Source organism: Primulina eburnea, chromosome 4, assembly GCF_022965805.1.
Source record: "Primulina eburnea isolate SZY01 chromosome 4, ASM2296580v1, whole genome shotgun sequence".
Taxonomy (NCBI): Eukaryota; Viridiplantae; Streptophyta; class Magnoliopsida; order Lamiales; family Gesneriaceae; genus Primulina; species Primulina eburnea.
The window spans coordinates 43,423,585-43,439,288 of record NC_133104.1 but is presented as its reverse complement, the minus strand read 5'-3'; the positions used below and the strand labels follow the sequence as shown (position 1 = coordinate 43,439,288).

The 15,704-nt window shown below is 34.2% G+C and overlaps 2 protein-coding genes across 4 annotated transcripts; both read right to left on the bottom strand.

Annotated features, from left to right (window-relative positions):
* Positions 1-16: 16 nt before the first annotated feature.
* Positions 17-3,699, bottom strand: LOC140829309 (cyclin-dependent kinase D-1-like). Its single transcript, XM_073192402.1, has 8 exons — positions 3,393-3,699; positions 2,845-3,143; positions 2,657-2,765; positions 2,361-2,486; positions 1,607-1,842; positions 1,230-1,544; positions 454-581; positions 17-350 (listed from the first exon to the last, which is right to left on the bottom strand). Exons 1-7 carry the CDS (start codon positions 3,501-3,503, stop codon positions 518-520), a joined length of 1,260 nt encoding a protein of 419 aa, XP_073048503.1. The 5' UTR covers positions 3,504-3,699; the 3' UTR covers positions 17-350; positions 454-517.
* A 6,420-nt stretch (positions 3,700-10,119) lies between these two features.
* LOC140829308 (peroxisome biogenesis protein 3-2-like) lies at positions 10,120-15,261 on the bottom strand. Of its 3 annotated transcripts, none has more exons than XR_012117434.1 (8): positions 15,075-15,260; positions 14,314-14,475; positions 14,024-14,223; positions 13,791-13,921; positions 12,681-12,808; positions 10,919-11,146; positions 10,468-10,813; positions 10,120-10,370 (listed from the first exon to the last, which is right to left on the bottom strand). XR_012117434.1 is itself a non-coding variant. In XM_073192401.1 (8 exons), the coding sequence occupies exons 1-8, from the start codon at positions 15,077-15,079 to the stop codon at positions 10,344-10,346; spliced, it is 1,089 nt and encodes a 362-aa protein (XP_073048502.1). In that variant the 5' UTR covers positions 15,080-15,261; the 3' UTR covers positions 10,120-10,343. The 3 variants fall into 3 exon arrangements, 2 of the variants coding, with proteins under 2 accessions (XP_073048502.1, XP_073048501.1); XM_073192401.1 differs by having other exon boundaries at positions 10,606-10,813; positions 15,075-15,261; XM_073192400.1 differs by having other exon boundaries at positions 10,120-10,813.
* Positions 15,262-15,704: the final 443 nt, after the last annotated feature.

Below are 15,704 nucleotides of genomic sequence, written 5' to 3'. Positions count from 1 at the left end.
CATTCTTGAAACTAAATGGATACAATGTCAAATCTTAATGCAAGTTTCTGCGGAAAAATATCCCCTCATCTAAAGCATAGTAAGCTTCAACTTAAAAAACAACAATGAAAACGTTGCCGCAAACAATATTGGATCTCTTTTTACATCTCAAATACATGTGTACTTGACTTTTTATATTAAATACCAAAATTCAAGTTTCAAATCATGTATAAATGATCAAATATAGCTCTTCCTGCTCTACTGTGCACATTTTGAGTTCACGAGAGACGCCAAATACAATTGTAATAATTCTGAATCAAATAACGACTTCGTTCTTCACATCTTAAGTTTTGTTGCTCTGATAGACATTACTGGTAATAGACAAAGAAGAATGAACAATTTAACAATGAAACAGACCATCAAAATATGAAATGACGCTAAAAGAAAATTTTGTGTTAGAGATCCAGCACAAACCTCTGGTAGCAGACGGGATTGATTTGTCCACAAAAACTTAAAAAGCCAGATAGTTGTCCACAAATTATTCTTCTTCAGGTAATTGAAATTCGAGATCAAGTTTCCTCTTCAGATGTGATCTGTCAGCACTGAAATAAGACCCCCAAACGGCAAAGGGGTTCGGAAAATAGAAAAGTAGTACCATAAGAGATTCTGATAACGAACCATAATGAAAATGAAAAGGCGACCAAAAAACTCACGCAAAAAATTTTGACAGCTGGAGTTTTTTTCATATAAAATTATATTTCTCTAAGTTATAGGATATAAGAGCCCTTTTAATCAACCGTAGAAAGTCGGAAGGCCACTGATCAACTGTGAATTTAAGAAGAATCCATTCCCGACAATAATTTTTGTAATTTCTTATAGGGGTGCATGCTCCAGAAAAACCAAGATATTGATTCAGTCTTCTCGCTGACATTTTAGCCTGATGTAACTCAGGCCCTCGCCAGCATTTCATTACATACAAAACCACATGGCAAACAGCAGACTCTAACTGCAGGTTAGATAATTCCAACAATCTCCCTCCAAATAAAAAATAAACATAAAGGGGTGTCAATGAGAAAAATTTTCTCTAGTTAATAATATTTCTCCTTAAGAAGCAGCAGAAGGATGAGAATTAGCTGACAATTCTACCATGCTAGTTTAATCAACAGATAAATTAAGGTCAACTGTTCACAAGTGTTAGCTGGCATATTCAGAAATCCAAGGTTACCGGATGTCAACATGATAATATATACCTGTTAATAGTTGGTCTATTAAGTGGCCTCATTCCAAAAACTGAGAAATCTAGCGATGTTGGAGCCTGTCTGCTCCTCTCTCCAGCCGTCGGTCTTATCTCATTACCATGAACATCCGTTTTATCCATGTGGTGAGCATTTAGATCAAATCCCTCACGATGAGGCATCACTCTTCTAACCTTTCTTGGAGGAGACAATACAGTTGGACCCTCCTGGGGATTGAAGTCTGAAACCTTAGGATTGACTGACTCCCTCTTTGGTGGAGGCCTTGGGAGCAAAGCAGGTTCTGTAGGTGGAGGAATGGAAGAAAAATACCTATAGAAAAGAAAATCAGTCCAACGGCTGTAAGGTAACCATGAAAAACATTAATTACATACCGATGCTCCAGCGCATGTTGTGCTGAAATCCTTGATTTTGGATCGTATGTAAACATCTTAGATAAAAGATCCAAGGTGTCATCACTAGCCATGGGAAATAATGTACGCAACGGTTGGCCAGGAACAAATTGATATTCCACGTAATCGGGAAGATATACCATATCTTGCCATTGAGATGGCTTTGGTGTTCCAAAAGCGGCAAAAATCTTTCCCAGTTGATCAATATCACTATTTCCCTACATTAACTCATTTTGACCCATAATTTAACCACTAAAACAAGTAAAATGTCCAAACGGACAGCATATTTGCAAACTATGAGCATGAGAATGTTTCCCAGCAAATAAATCATAGTTAGCTTAAAAGAATAAAGGAGGTGAGCAGCTTTTGTTAACAGTAGATGATATCAAGCACACGATGATGCAGCCACAACACTAAACTGCAACATCGCTTTCACAAAAGATCTCCATTGATGACAAAGTTTTGCACCATTATGATTAATCGCCCAGAAGCTATAAACATGCAAAATCAAAGCTTTCAGCCACTCAAGCACAATAACTGATAAAGATCTACATATCTACCTCGTTTGTAAATTCATAGGTATCAATGATTTCAAATTGTATTAACAGCCTCACATAACAAGGGCGATCAACAACACTCAAAACTCACATTCATAACAGTAGTCACCAAGAAAGTAAAGCAGTAATCCCTGTCGACTGGTTAGTTGATATATAACCACAAGGGTAGCAAGAGTCACCTGCAGAAATGGTCGACGTAAGAGTAGTTCAGCAAAAATACAAGCTGCAGCCCATACATCTACCCCTGGACCATATTGTTTAGCACCAAACAACAGCTCGGGTGCTCTGTACCATCTAGCAAAAACCTATGATTGCACAAAATTTAAAGGCTTCAGTAAATGGTTGATTTAAAATATACTAGTTTAAGAACAAACTTAAGACACATGGATTTCTGCACATGCCACTTTCAGTTAATCTAAAACGTGATGGCCTTCAACTTCCTATCTCGGGATGGAGTAGTCAGACTTGGGTATACCTGGTGAGTGAACCTCCGATCAGGGCTCCCAAATAAACGAGCTAGACCAAAATCAGCAAGTTTAAGCTGTCCACGGGATCCTATAAGCAAGTTGTTTGGTTTCATGTCCCTGCTCAAATTAATAGAAAAGGCTCAAAAATTCTGAGCAAGTTGAAGATTCCGAACAAATGCATGGAACAACAATGCACCTATGCAGGACCCATTTCCTATGGCAAAACGTAAGTCCCTTCAAGGTCATCTGAATGTATGACTTTATATCAGCTGGGGAAAGAACTATATTCCTATCCCGGATAACGGCTTCTAAATCTGTCTCCATGAACTCAAACACGAGATGCAAGTTCCCCTTATGGGGAAAGGTGTCAATTAACTCGATAATATTTTCATCCTTAAGCTCCTTGAGCAATTTAATTTCTCTCAATGCGGTAAAATTCACCCCCTCCTTCTGCTTCCCCAGTCGAATCTTCTTAATAGCGACTGTCTGCCCTGTCTGCACAAAGCCAAAAACTTGAATCAATTTGCTGCGTCACATTTGAGCTGATCTATCCAATATCAGTAGAAAGTGCTTCTGAAGTAACCAATCGAAATTACTTCTCCCAACCAACATTATAATCAAGCATTCAAAACAAGGCACTCCGAGAAGACCCAAAATATAGCTAAAATCCTAGAGCCCTATGCACAACTTTAAAAAAAAAAAGAAGAAGAAGAAGGATAGCACAAAGGAGAATAAATTCCTTACCTTGGTATCGATGGCTTTGAAAACGACACCGTATGTACCTTCGCCGAGGACCTCCCGCTTCAGGTAACGATCGGCAACTTTCTTGCTAATTAACTGCTCCACTTCTGCCATTTCTCCTCTGAATCTCTGGTTTCAGGTGACGCTTCTGGCCCAATTACACCAAAATTTGGACTAGTGTTGGAAATTTAACCTCAATACCACAATTCTGTAAACTCATTATTCTAGCCAAGATTGTTTAGGACAAACGAGCTTCATTTGTCCGCAGCCACCTCCCGACTTCCGATGGCCACAGGACGAAGATTGTTTATTTATACTTACAAAAGATATACATGTGTTGTGTTGTATTACTTATTATTATTTTTAATTTGATTAAATAATATTAAATAACTAAAACGAAATTATTTTTAATTTAAAAGACTTTGTTTGATTTAAAAAAAAAAAAATTATTTAGATTTTTTTATATATAAAATATGGAGTGATTTGAGGATGTTTTTAATAAGGTAAATGATACCTTCGGAGGGAGGTTGAGCTCGGCCCGCTCTCGATAGCCCATCTCAAGGGAAGCCCAGCACTCAGAGGAGCACTTGAGGTCATCCGCGGAAGGTCATCCGGGAGGTCATCCCTAGCCGACCTCCCATATCAGCAGTTACGACGATCGGAGAGGTCAGCCGACCTCCCAAGCCGAGCCGACCTCCAAGAAGGCAACATCGGGACGATTGGAGATCCTCGGCCGAGCTCCCATAAGGTCCTGGTTCCAGACGGGCTCATACCTACGAGAGCTCTTATTCAGATATTAAGCGCGTAGCCCACGGAGATCAAAGCCCATTAAGGATCTAATCAAATTTGGGCAAGATCTAAATCAAATCTTCCGAAGATTCTGAAGATCTAAACCTACCAAAACTAAGACTCTGCGGTTCACCTATAAATACCAAGTTTCGTTAACTCTAAAATTCATATATTCACACACATTACTCTCTCTCAGTTTTCTGTTCTCTGACTTGAGCGTAGGAGGGACTACACCGGAACAACCTTCCGGCCCCTTCTAACACTCTTGTTTGTGTTTCTTGATTTCGAGGTGTTTGATCCGAGCTCCCAAGGTGACGTGCCGACCTCCCAGCCAGCGTATCGCGGTTAGATCCGAGCTCTCCAAGGGAAGATCTGACCTCCCAGTTAGCATCACCGATTTCAGCAATATCAGTAAAAAAGATAATTATAAAATAAAATAATTTTGTGTCTTAAAATCACACTTAATAATATAATAATATAGATACGTAAATAACTAAGTATTGAGTTCTCTATTTAGACGAGCTCTTTTTTTTAAAAATAAATTGATTTTTTTTTTAAAAAAAATTAATTTTTTAATTGATAATTGATTAAAACAATTATTTAAATAGTATAGATTTGTACTATTTATAGTGTTTTATAATTTGTTTAACTTTTTTTAAAAATATATTTTGTTTAACTTTTAAATATAATATAATTAGTATTTTATGCTACCCTAAATAAAACTGCTTTAATTCATCTCGGCCCAGCCTGAAAAATCTGATCCAATAAAACATGAACAATGGAGCCCAACTTTGTTAAGCAAACCCATTGTAGTGTTATTTCCAAATTGAACTTTCTTACAAGCCTGATAATTTTTAACCCATTGATCGACCCAACCTGGCCACATGAATATATACATACATACATATATATATATATATATATATATATATATATATATATATAATATAATAATAATTTTTAACCCCTTGATCAACCCAACCTGGCCACATGAATATATATATTTTTTGCTTGCTATTTGAAAGATGAAAAATACTTTTCCACTTTTATAATATAATATTTGAAAACCCTACACCATATTTGGTATGTCTTTCCAAAATTAATTTTCTTCCCAAAAATAATATATAAAAATACACCATTGTTGGGGACGAAATGTTTTATCAATGATTAATTGTATTTTTTCATTCCTGTTTTTTAATGTATTTAATTTTTAATAATTTGTATAAATGAGACTTGTTTGATAAAAATATAGTATGATTTGAAACACCAAACATAGCATATGATTTCGTCCTCATTTGTTATCTTAACTTAAAAAAATTTGAACATCTCTCAAAGAATTATTAATTAATTCAACGTCTTCTCACTTTCAATAAACATCGTATTATTAGTTATATTAATAAATGCCATGAGTATATAACGATGGTGAATATATAGTATATACTTATTGGTAGGAAAAATAAATAAGTAACAGGTGATTGTGTTTTATACTAACCACTAAATATGTAGTATAAATTTCATATAGTTTTACAGTACTGGTTGATAAAACAATATCAAAGAAACAAGGATAACAAGAAAGAGAGTCAAAATACATAAAAATTATATGAGACGGTTTCACGGATCAATTTCTTGCGACAGATATCTTATTTGATTAACTTATTTAAAAAATTATTTTGCATGCTAAAAATATTAATTTTTTTTATAAATATAAATAAAATTGATCCGAAAAAATATATGAGATTGTATAACATGATATTTTTACATGAAATATCAGTGAAAAAATTATAAACATGACATGTAATGATAAAAAATTTTCATTCTTTGCAGTCCTAAGAGCAACGTTTCGTTTCTCTGTATTACCAACATAAACTGGATTCAAGATAGAGTTGGAGAGGTCATTCAAAGAAAGTACATATATATACAGTATTTTGTAATAATGCAGTATTTACTATTCACATCTATTCCCTGCAGTCAAATGTAACATTTAATTCCCTCAAAAACAAAAAAAAAAAAAATTGAAAATTTCCCTTCTCTTGGGGCCGCATGTTAGTATCTATCCATGCAAGATAATTTGTGAATAAAAACTCTCTTTTAAGTATATAATTTCTTGAAATAATATATATATATATATATATATATATATATATATATATATAATTTCTTTACGTGTATTAGGTAAACAATATATGTAACGAAAAAATTATTTGATTTTATAATTATGTGTACACAAAAACTATTATTCGATAGTTTCATTGATCAACTTTGTGATACATATATTATATTTGGGTCACCAATGAATTTTTTTTATATATATCAAAACTATTACTTTTATTATAAATATAAACAGAATTGACTAGCTCGTCTCACAAATAAAGATACGTGAGATTGTTTTAAAAAAAAAATCCCTTTGAGTCTATATGTCTGAAAGTTCTAGCTCTTTAATCAAATAAAAAAATAAAACGTTTTCTTTTCAATCTTAAAGCTTAACCTTTTAAATTCGACTCATACATTAAAATTTTCAGGTACGACGTCAAACGACTCACATGTTATTTGTGACACCTTATCGAACAATATGAAACATGAGACGTGGTTCATATTTCAAACTCGGATGAACACTTTGTCGAGACAATGATCGACCCATTCGTATATTGAAAAAAGATTGTCCTAAGCAACTCCACCCATTTTTTTTTCCAAATAGCGTTTATTAGATTAAATATCTATTGTTCTCTCCTAGGGTTTACGGCCTATGCTGTCTATAAACTGTTAACAGGGGCAGTAGAGGTTGGTTAGATTTCTTTCTTTCGTCTGCAGAAGCCATTAGATATCTCAGGTCACGTAGAGTTCTTTAGATTCACCCTAATAATATCTTTTTTTCGTACTAGATCTCTTGCTTTCATTTCCATGGCTTAGATCTGGAAGAAGATCTTCTCTGTATTGATGTCAAATCAGCGAGTTGATTTCTTGTTCATACGGGCGATTGATTTCTAGCTTCGACCCTTGATTTCTTCAACAATAATTCATACTTGGGTTCCATATTCTTGAAAATATTTAGTAACAGGATATATTTTTTCCGTCTCTGCGTTTCCATGTCCATATTTCTTACAAGATTATTAGCGTAAGAGCGTGGAACTCCTTGAAGTCCAAAAGAGGATATTATTGGGAAGATTAAGCTGCTGATCTATGGATCCCTCAGCCCTTTCCATGTTAGGGTTTTAATTGGATGGATTTGTGGTTTCCATATATCAGGAGCTTGAATTCAACCCAATATATATTTACACCTTCTTTGGATTGAAGGGAGCTCTACACTTTTGCCTTGCTTAAACACACTGACACACACATTGATCTTCTGTTATTTTTTTAGTTTAGTTTCTTGGATTTTTGTTCAAGTTATACTCAGGAGATAACAGATTTATCTATTGTTACCGGTGATCTCGATATATTCAATGTTAAAGCTTCTTTTTTTTTTGAGAATTTTATCTTACCTCCAACTGTATCTGCATGGAAACTCAGACTCCTGTAAATTTGTGAATCCACCTCTAGGTTTACTTTACTATTTTTGGTTGCTTGGGAAGTCATCGATGCTGATAAATGATCTTTATTTAACACAGTTTGGAGGTATATTATTTACTTTATTTATTTATTGTTTATCTTGGAGTTTTGTTCTTATTTTTACAGGGATTATCAATGGAAAATACTCTCGCCGTAATTTCATAGATGGGAAGAGGCCGAATTATATTATTAATTTACTCAATATTAGCTTGGGTGGGATTCGTGGGAAAATAGTTATTCATGAGATATATATCTGGTGTTAATTTTCAGTTCATATTGTAATTTTCTTTTTAGATTTTGTACTGAATGAGAACTCATTTTCATATCTAAATTATCTATCAATCTCTACTTTATTTATTTTTTATTTGAAGAGTCAATTTATACTTCTATACTATAACTATAAATAGGATGAATTTGATAAAATTTCTATCAAATTATACTTTATAAAATATTACCGTGAAAAGGAGGAAATTTGACAATTTAAGACATGGCCCCATTCACAATAAGACTTACCTTAATTATTCTTTGTTTCCTTCGTCTTTTTGACGAGTTTTTTTAACTGCATTGATGCATCCTGCATTTCAAAATTATCAGATATTTTATTGTAATTAAAGCACCCATCATATAATTAAGACACTCATGGATTAAAAATAAGGTAAGATAAATATGAAATTTGTTTGTATAAATGATTTTTTCCAATAATAATATTCATATATATGTGAGTAAAAACAAATTTAAGAATATTCGAGACCAGAGCGTTAGCATCAATTCTCTGAAATGTGTAAAAAAATTATTTAACCGAAGTCTCTCATGTTAAGTACTGTATAGAGACTCTGTATATTTTTGGTATATTGTTGGAAAACAAAAACGTGACTCCCAATGACAATTTAATGTAGCTTGACAAACACTAAGAGCAGATTTTCAACGATAGGTTTCCGTAGGGTTCTAATATTATGGCTACTCTACTTTCAGATCCAACCATTTTCTGCTACTTTTTAAGCCCAAGTTTTAGTTTTTTCCACCTCCTATCCTATTTTGCTCTCTCCCTAAAAAGAGTAAATATTTATATAATTGGTGATTTTACACTCAAACAGTTTGATGCAAATCATAAAAGGGTAAAATTTCCATTTCTTATTTATCACTCGTGAATTTTATAGAAAAAAAATAAAATAAAATAAAATAAATTACTTTTGCCCGAAAGATCTGGTACTTATCTAACGGGTAAATGACACTTTTTAGTCTTTTTAGGTTAATAAATTTTGGCACCATTCCCCCAACGATACTTTGATAGCACCCTGGTCCCTTGGTAAATGATGTGTAGTCATTTTCTCTGAATTTCCTGTCATTACTTCTAGGTGTTTGGTGGAAATTAAACATTGGTATGGGCATCTTCTTTCAATTTCGGTAAGTGTAATTTTTAGCAGAGAGGTGATGCAGACAAAAATGTATAGCTATGATTTGTTAATTGTCTTATGAAGTTCATGTCGACCATTTTGTAGGGTACATAAGTATTGATGAATCAGTTGACATCAAGTGTCTTTTCAAATTCTATGAATATGTGATTGAACTATTTAGTGATCTATACTTGATAATGTCGAATATTGATGATGATCAACGTCTTCTTCAAATGCACGATGAGAGGCAGTTTACAAAAGACTACGAGTCACCGACCATCAGTTGTGATTGAAACAACCGCGTCTCAAGACTTATAGATTTGGCGTGCATTCTTTGGGGTCGTCGGTTTAACTAATAATATTAGCGTGTTATACGAATCTGTCATATTCAATAATGTTTTCAAATAAAATTCTCGAGATTAATTTCACGAAGAACGACAATCAATATACAAGGGATATTATTTAACAAATGAATTATATTCAGAATGAGCTACTTTCATGAGGGTTTTTTCTCACCCGAAGGATCTTAATATGATGTTGTTCAAGGAAAGACAATAAGCTGCAAGAAAAATGTCAAACAAGCATTTGAGGTGCTCCAATCTCGATGGACGATTGTCAGAAGTTTATCTCGTTATTTGTATAAGAAAATATTAAAATATATTGTGTTATGCCTTATTTTGCGCAACATGTTTATTGAAGATGAGGGAAGTTACGTGACAAATTGACACAACGATAAAAGTGACGAATCCGCATTACCCGTCGATGGCTCAAACCGAGGATTTTATAATTATGTTAGGAGAAATTCCAAACTATATGTCACAATCAAGTGCATCAATGACTTCATGCCGACTTATTTGAGCATATTCAAATACAATATAACAACAATTTGTGAATTAATATTTTACATATTTCAAAACATTTAATTTGTATATTATTTTTTAAATTTATGCAATTGAGAGTTTATCTTACCGTTTCAATTCAAATTTATAATAAAATTTCAATTTTAAGCCACAAATATAATATTAAGCCACGACCGGCTAATCTCAATTGAGTCGCACATCAACAATTACAATCCACAAATATAATATTAAACGAAAGTTGTACATGATGATCACTAAAAACAGAGGCGAGCCAATGTAGCAGACAGACAAATGTGGACAACAGGGCCGTGGTGTCTGCAAATCTCCGGAACCATACACACAAAGAAGGCCTCTCTTATCTTCTGTTATGGTGAAAAACCCACTAAGAATCTCTGAAAATTATCCATCCAACTAACACTAAATCATGTAGGGATAAACGACAGAATAAAAACATTGAAAGCTAAAAAAAAGATTACAACATTTCACAACCTTATGTCTCGCCTTCCTCCAGATCTCGCAGATCACCAGAAACTTCTTTATGAATGTTCGAGATTACAATACTACCACAATGATTCTACACTATGAAGTGGGCGTGCTTGAGTACAAGAGGGTGAAGAATAGTTCTACCTCTGGTATGGTTTGAATATGTTGGATATACTTATTCCTATTTGATTCTTGAAGAAGCAACTCAGTCATCCGAGCAATTCTTGGAAGAAGTTTGGCCAGCGGCATCCCAGAAACTAAATCGCTACCTCCAAATTCAGAAATTAGATCTTCCAACATCATGCTCACCAATGCTCGCAACGAAATGTCGACAATATTTCCGAATTCAGCACTGTATAAAGACAGATCATAACAAAATAGGCAACATTACGCGTTTCAAGATTAACTTATTCTACTAAGGTATCACAAGTTTTGAATAGGCAACATCTAACCATACCTTGACACAACTGCACGTGTCTCTGCCATGAGTAATTCATATTTGGTAGCACGAGCAATATCGGAGCCAATTGTGCTAGAGGATGCCACAAGTTTATAAGCTCCAGCATCATCAGGCATCAAATAACTCACCCAGTGATGAGGGCTCCCCTTGCTCAACAAAGTGTCAAGTATCTGAATAATAAATTCATGGAGAGACGAAAGACTGAAGAAATCCTTCAATTGTGATCTGCAAAATTTAAGATCATGAGAAGTTAAACAAGATGTAAAACTAAGTGTATCACTGGGGGTTGCACAAAAGCTGAATTATATGGAACGAACAAAGGAACGGGAACAAGTAAAACAATTTTCACAAACACGGTGCAAGAAAATGTAGATAGTAATTTCATGGATTTCATCTCCTTCACACAACTAATCAAGTTGGCAAGCCACAAGCTCTAGGAAAGCTACTGGCGTGTATTAAGGACCAGAGCCTGGTGATACTGATCATCAATGTCAGGTTGAGTTGCCTTAATTTATGTAAAATTTTCAAAGCAAGGCTCCTAACTCTCTACTGTATATTAACCACATCAATTGTGCATTTTCAAGGCAAAACCTATCTGACTAGTTCATTTACCAAATAATATACTGCTGAGCTGATATAAGTTATATTTTACACAGGATAAATTAGTATGTGATGGAAAGAGGATATATAAGTTTCCCTCTACTTGATACGCAGTATAAATCGACAAATCTAACCAATAGTTTAGATCGCTCATCAAACTCGGGGAAAGTTTGGTGTACTTTCAGATGAAATCCACAGCGATTGTGTTTTCACTAATTCATTTTATTGAAAATCAAATAAAAACTGGATAATGAAAGCTACACTTATGAAAAAAGCCAAAAAATTCTCACATTTCGAGCCATCAAATATATATAATATACTCGAAAACATATTTTTTAATAAAAACTTCAAGTTTAATAGGGTAACTGTTAAAAAATTTCCGCAAGTTTGTTACTAAGAACTTTAAAGTTTAAACCATGAATACAAAGGCCCATGACCAAAATATAAATACCTGAATTTGTTCTCAGAATATAAACAGGTTAAAACAATACACAGTACAGTACATGACAAAGTATGAAAAGCACAGAGGTTTAAGCAAGTGAAGGCCCTAGCATGCTTCCATGGGGATATAACAACGATCTAAATGGCAGTCGAAACAGCTGCCTAGGCAGGAGGCAACCGCTGACCGCACTGCCTTTGCCTTAGGCAGCCGAAGATGAGAAGCGGCGGGCTGGGCAGCATTTATTTTTAATAAAACCGTAATGCCGCCGCCGCCGCCGCAGCAGCAGAGAACACTCCATGTTTGGTAATATCATGAATGCCTGGTAATTATTTTACAGCCAACTCATAATCATATGAATGTTTGGTAATATGGTAATATATAATTATATATAAAAATTATTTTAAAAAAATTCAACCGTACCGCCTAGATGGCCAAGACGGTAGACCGACCGTCCTGCCACCGCCTACCATCATTTACAAAATTGGGATATAACATAATTAGCTACTAAAAAGACTATTAACTTCATCTCAATCTCAAAGAAGTATAAGAATGAGTATTCAGTAGCATGTCATATGATGTTTCCTATCCAAAAAAAAAAAAGTAGCATGTCATATGCACATGTACACATCAAAACACTAAAAACTTTAAAAGAAGTTCCTTCGCTACCTCCAATCAGCTACATAAAAAGGTGATTTTACTTTAACTGAAAGGGCCTACCCTTTAAGGACTTCAGAAGCCACTGCCTCTGTATAAGATATAAGGGCAAGAAGGCCATAATTTGAAAGGTAATCAGCACAGGCTAAAAACTGCTGCTCGTCATTTCTATCAATTAGCTCAGCTTCATCCTGAACACAGAAATGAAATAGCCCTCAGATACATAGTAAACTAAGAAACACAAATTTATTCATATGGCATTTTCACATGCAAGCTCGATTCTCTAAATCATAGATCTGTCACAAAATAAACTTAGCAAAAAGCACCAACTATGCTCGCGGTCAGGAAATTTAACTGGTTAAATAGAATCATGCAGGCCAAAAGTTGTCCCAAATTCTCCCAAGCCAAAAGTATTATACTGGTCTAAAGAAGTCATATCCCAAAAGGAAACTGCTAAAGGACAAACTAGGGTAATAAAACACAAAGTATTCATGGTTAGTCGAGGACAAAACCAAGAAGCCCGTGAAGCGGAAATTTTGTTATTCAAAAAGAGGAGGAACAATGCTGCTCAATTCAACAAAGGATTTTCACCTACTCAGGGTTCGCTACAAGTTACGAGTTCAATTCTAATGATCGTCTTTACTAAAGGTAATAGCATTGGATGTCACAAACAAATAAACATCCAATTTAAACTTTGATCTAAATATAAACAAACATATAAGAAGGAATCAAGGAAATGTTAACTGCAACTGTGGTCCATTCAAACAAGATTTAAGGTAGTAAACTAGAAAGTCTAATATTCAAGTTGTTATACAGAGTAGGTAGTCTGCATTTACGTAAGTATTAGCTACACGACCTTAAAGTTCATCGTCTCAAGCAAGTTTCCAATTACATGTAAAAAAATTATATTTTAAACTATCAACACGTACATCGGTACATGAAGTATTATGGTTAGCTCATCCATAGAGAAAGAAGAACGTGCTTTTCTTTTCTTAAGCCAAATCAAGAACCATAATAAGAAATTATCAAGAGCTTGTGGTTATTTTAAAATTTGTTAAGTATCATATATTTGGATCAGGATCCTCCTAGAATAGAACTATAGCAAAAATAAGAGCAAAAATGATATTTGTGACTATCAGATAAAACAAATACATAGTAGTGCACTATGCTTACAAGTATGTGAGAACTTCCAAGACCTCGTGCAGTGTCGATATATAGATGTCTCCCTAATATGTTGACTTGGACTTTGATATAGAGGCTCAGCATAGTCATTGACCAAAGAGCCAGTATCATCTTCGTAAAACCTGGAAGCACCGAGGCCAACTGAATAAAAAATAGTGATAATCCAACAAAACCATTAAACTTTTTGTTATCATAGTAGATGAAAGAGCACAGTAGATACACACTGAGAATTTTGAGTTTATCCCATAATTCAAGTTTTTCTGACGTAGATAAAGTGTTCGGCTGGCCCTTTCCTTGAATCAATCTCTTCGTCAACTGTGTAAGGTCCAAGTTCTCAGCTAATCTACAATGTAATAGATCCATTACATGAGGAAGTGTTGTTGAATCAGATATTCCCTGAACGCTCTCAAAATGGGCTTGAATTCTATTGATCAAACAAAAAAAGGGAATATGAGCACTGAGTTGCTTCAATAGAACAAATGAAATAAGATTCAGAGGCATCCTAGTTCTTAACTGAGCTTTGATGAGTTCATCATTCTCTCTTTCAACTGCATACTGTTTCTCGAGATCATTAAGCCTAGACCTCCTAGCATCATAGAGTTTGTAAAATAGATATCCACCTCCAAAAAATCCAAGTGTAATGCACACTTTCCTCTTATGCCTCCTCCAAAACTCCCTATTAATAAATATACGAGAAAATAAATATAAATGTAAATAACCCGAAAAATATTAGGTCACACACAGATGAACACAAGATATGGCCTTTTATGTGAAATGATCATGGATTTGGGGAAGATAAAAGGTGAAATGGAAATGGGAAGCATAATATATGTAACCGAAGCTTCATCACGCTTTCGACAAATTAAGCATATATCTTCAAATTCGTGTTTGCCACAAACTGAAATAAACATATAACACACACTGATATTAGATAAAATCACCTTCATGTCAATATTTAGCTTCCCAGTAACCAAACGGATGTAATAAATCAGATCCATGATAAAACAGGAAAGGCAATTCGATCCATGCTTTCCACGAAAAATCCCCAACAACAGACATGGCTAAGTTCCCATTATATGAAACAAGAAATTAGGTCACGGCCCTATAACAATTTGTTCATACAAACAAATCCAATATCAAATATAAAAAAGAACAAACGGAGACAAGAAAGCGATTCGAGCGTAGAATTGATAGATGAACAGTGAACAGAACCACGGTTACTCATCCATAAACTAAACCCCAGATAAAGAAATTGAGGAAAAGAGATCGACAAACCACATTCAAACTCTTTATACGATCCTTTTCTCTGGAGTGTTGAATTCGCTTTACCACCGTCCCCGAGCACTGTCCGACATTTGTATCTCTCTTTCACACCACCAACTGCGAGCCGAGAGGGTTTTTGGGGAGCGACGGAATTCGTGAAGACTCCTACGTTCGTTTGTTTGTTTGTTTGTTTGTCGGGAATATAATAATAATAATCATAATATGTAATAAAGAAATTTAACAAAATATCAACAAAATTTTATAAGGAGCCGAGCCAAGTTCGATTAAACGAAGGGTTGGGGTCTTTCAATTTTATTTTTAAAAAATATTTTAGATTAGTAAAAAAATCAATTATATTATGATTTTTAATAAGGAATAAAACTAAGAATATTAATATTAACAATATGAAATAAATTTTAGACACGATTACAATGATGACCTGGAAATTTGATATAATATAATATAGCACATTTTGTGTTTCGATTACAATGTAATATCGTTAAACATAAGCAAGAACAAAAATCCGGGAACCATTTTTTCTTTTTCCCTTTTGCAAAATATAAAACTTATGGGATGTTTATTGATGAACATATCGTTGGGCCCAAATAAATAAATAAAGTCAGCCCACGAGAAAAGTTGAAC

Excerpts from the sequence above, each read along its gene's own strand:
- LOC140829309 (XM_073192402.1), bottom strand. The coding sequence starts at position 3,503 with ATGGCAGAAGTGGAGCAGTTAATTAGCAAGAAAGTTGCCGATCGTTAC. Across the intron at positions 3,144-3,392 it reads TCAAAGCCATCGATACCAAG|ACAGGGCAGACAGTCGCTAT; the intron begins GTAAGGAATTTA and ends GGCTTTGTGCAG. Across the intron at positions 1,843-2,360 it reads TACGTCGACCATTTCTGCAG|GGAAATAGTGATATTGATCA; the intron begins GTGACTCTTGCT and ends GAGTTAATGTAG.
- LOC140829308 (XM_073192400.1), bottom strand. Across the intron at positions 14,224-14,313 it reads GATGAACTCATCAAAGCTCA|AATTCAAGCCCATTTTGAGA; the intron begins GTTAAGAACTAG and ends TTTGATCAATAG. Across the intron at positions 11,147-12,680 it reads GCTTCTGAAGTCCTTAAAGG|ATCACAATTGAAGGATTTCT; the intron begins GTAGGCCCTTTC and ends TAAATTTTGCAG.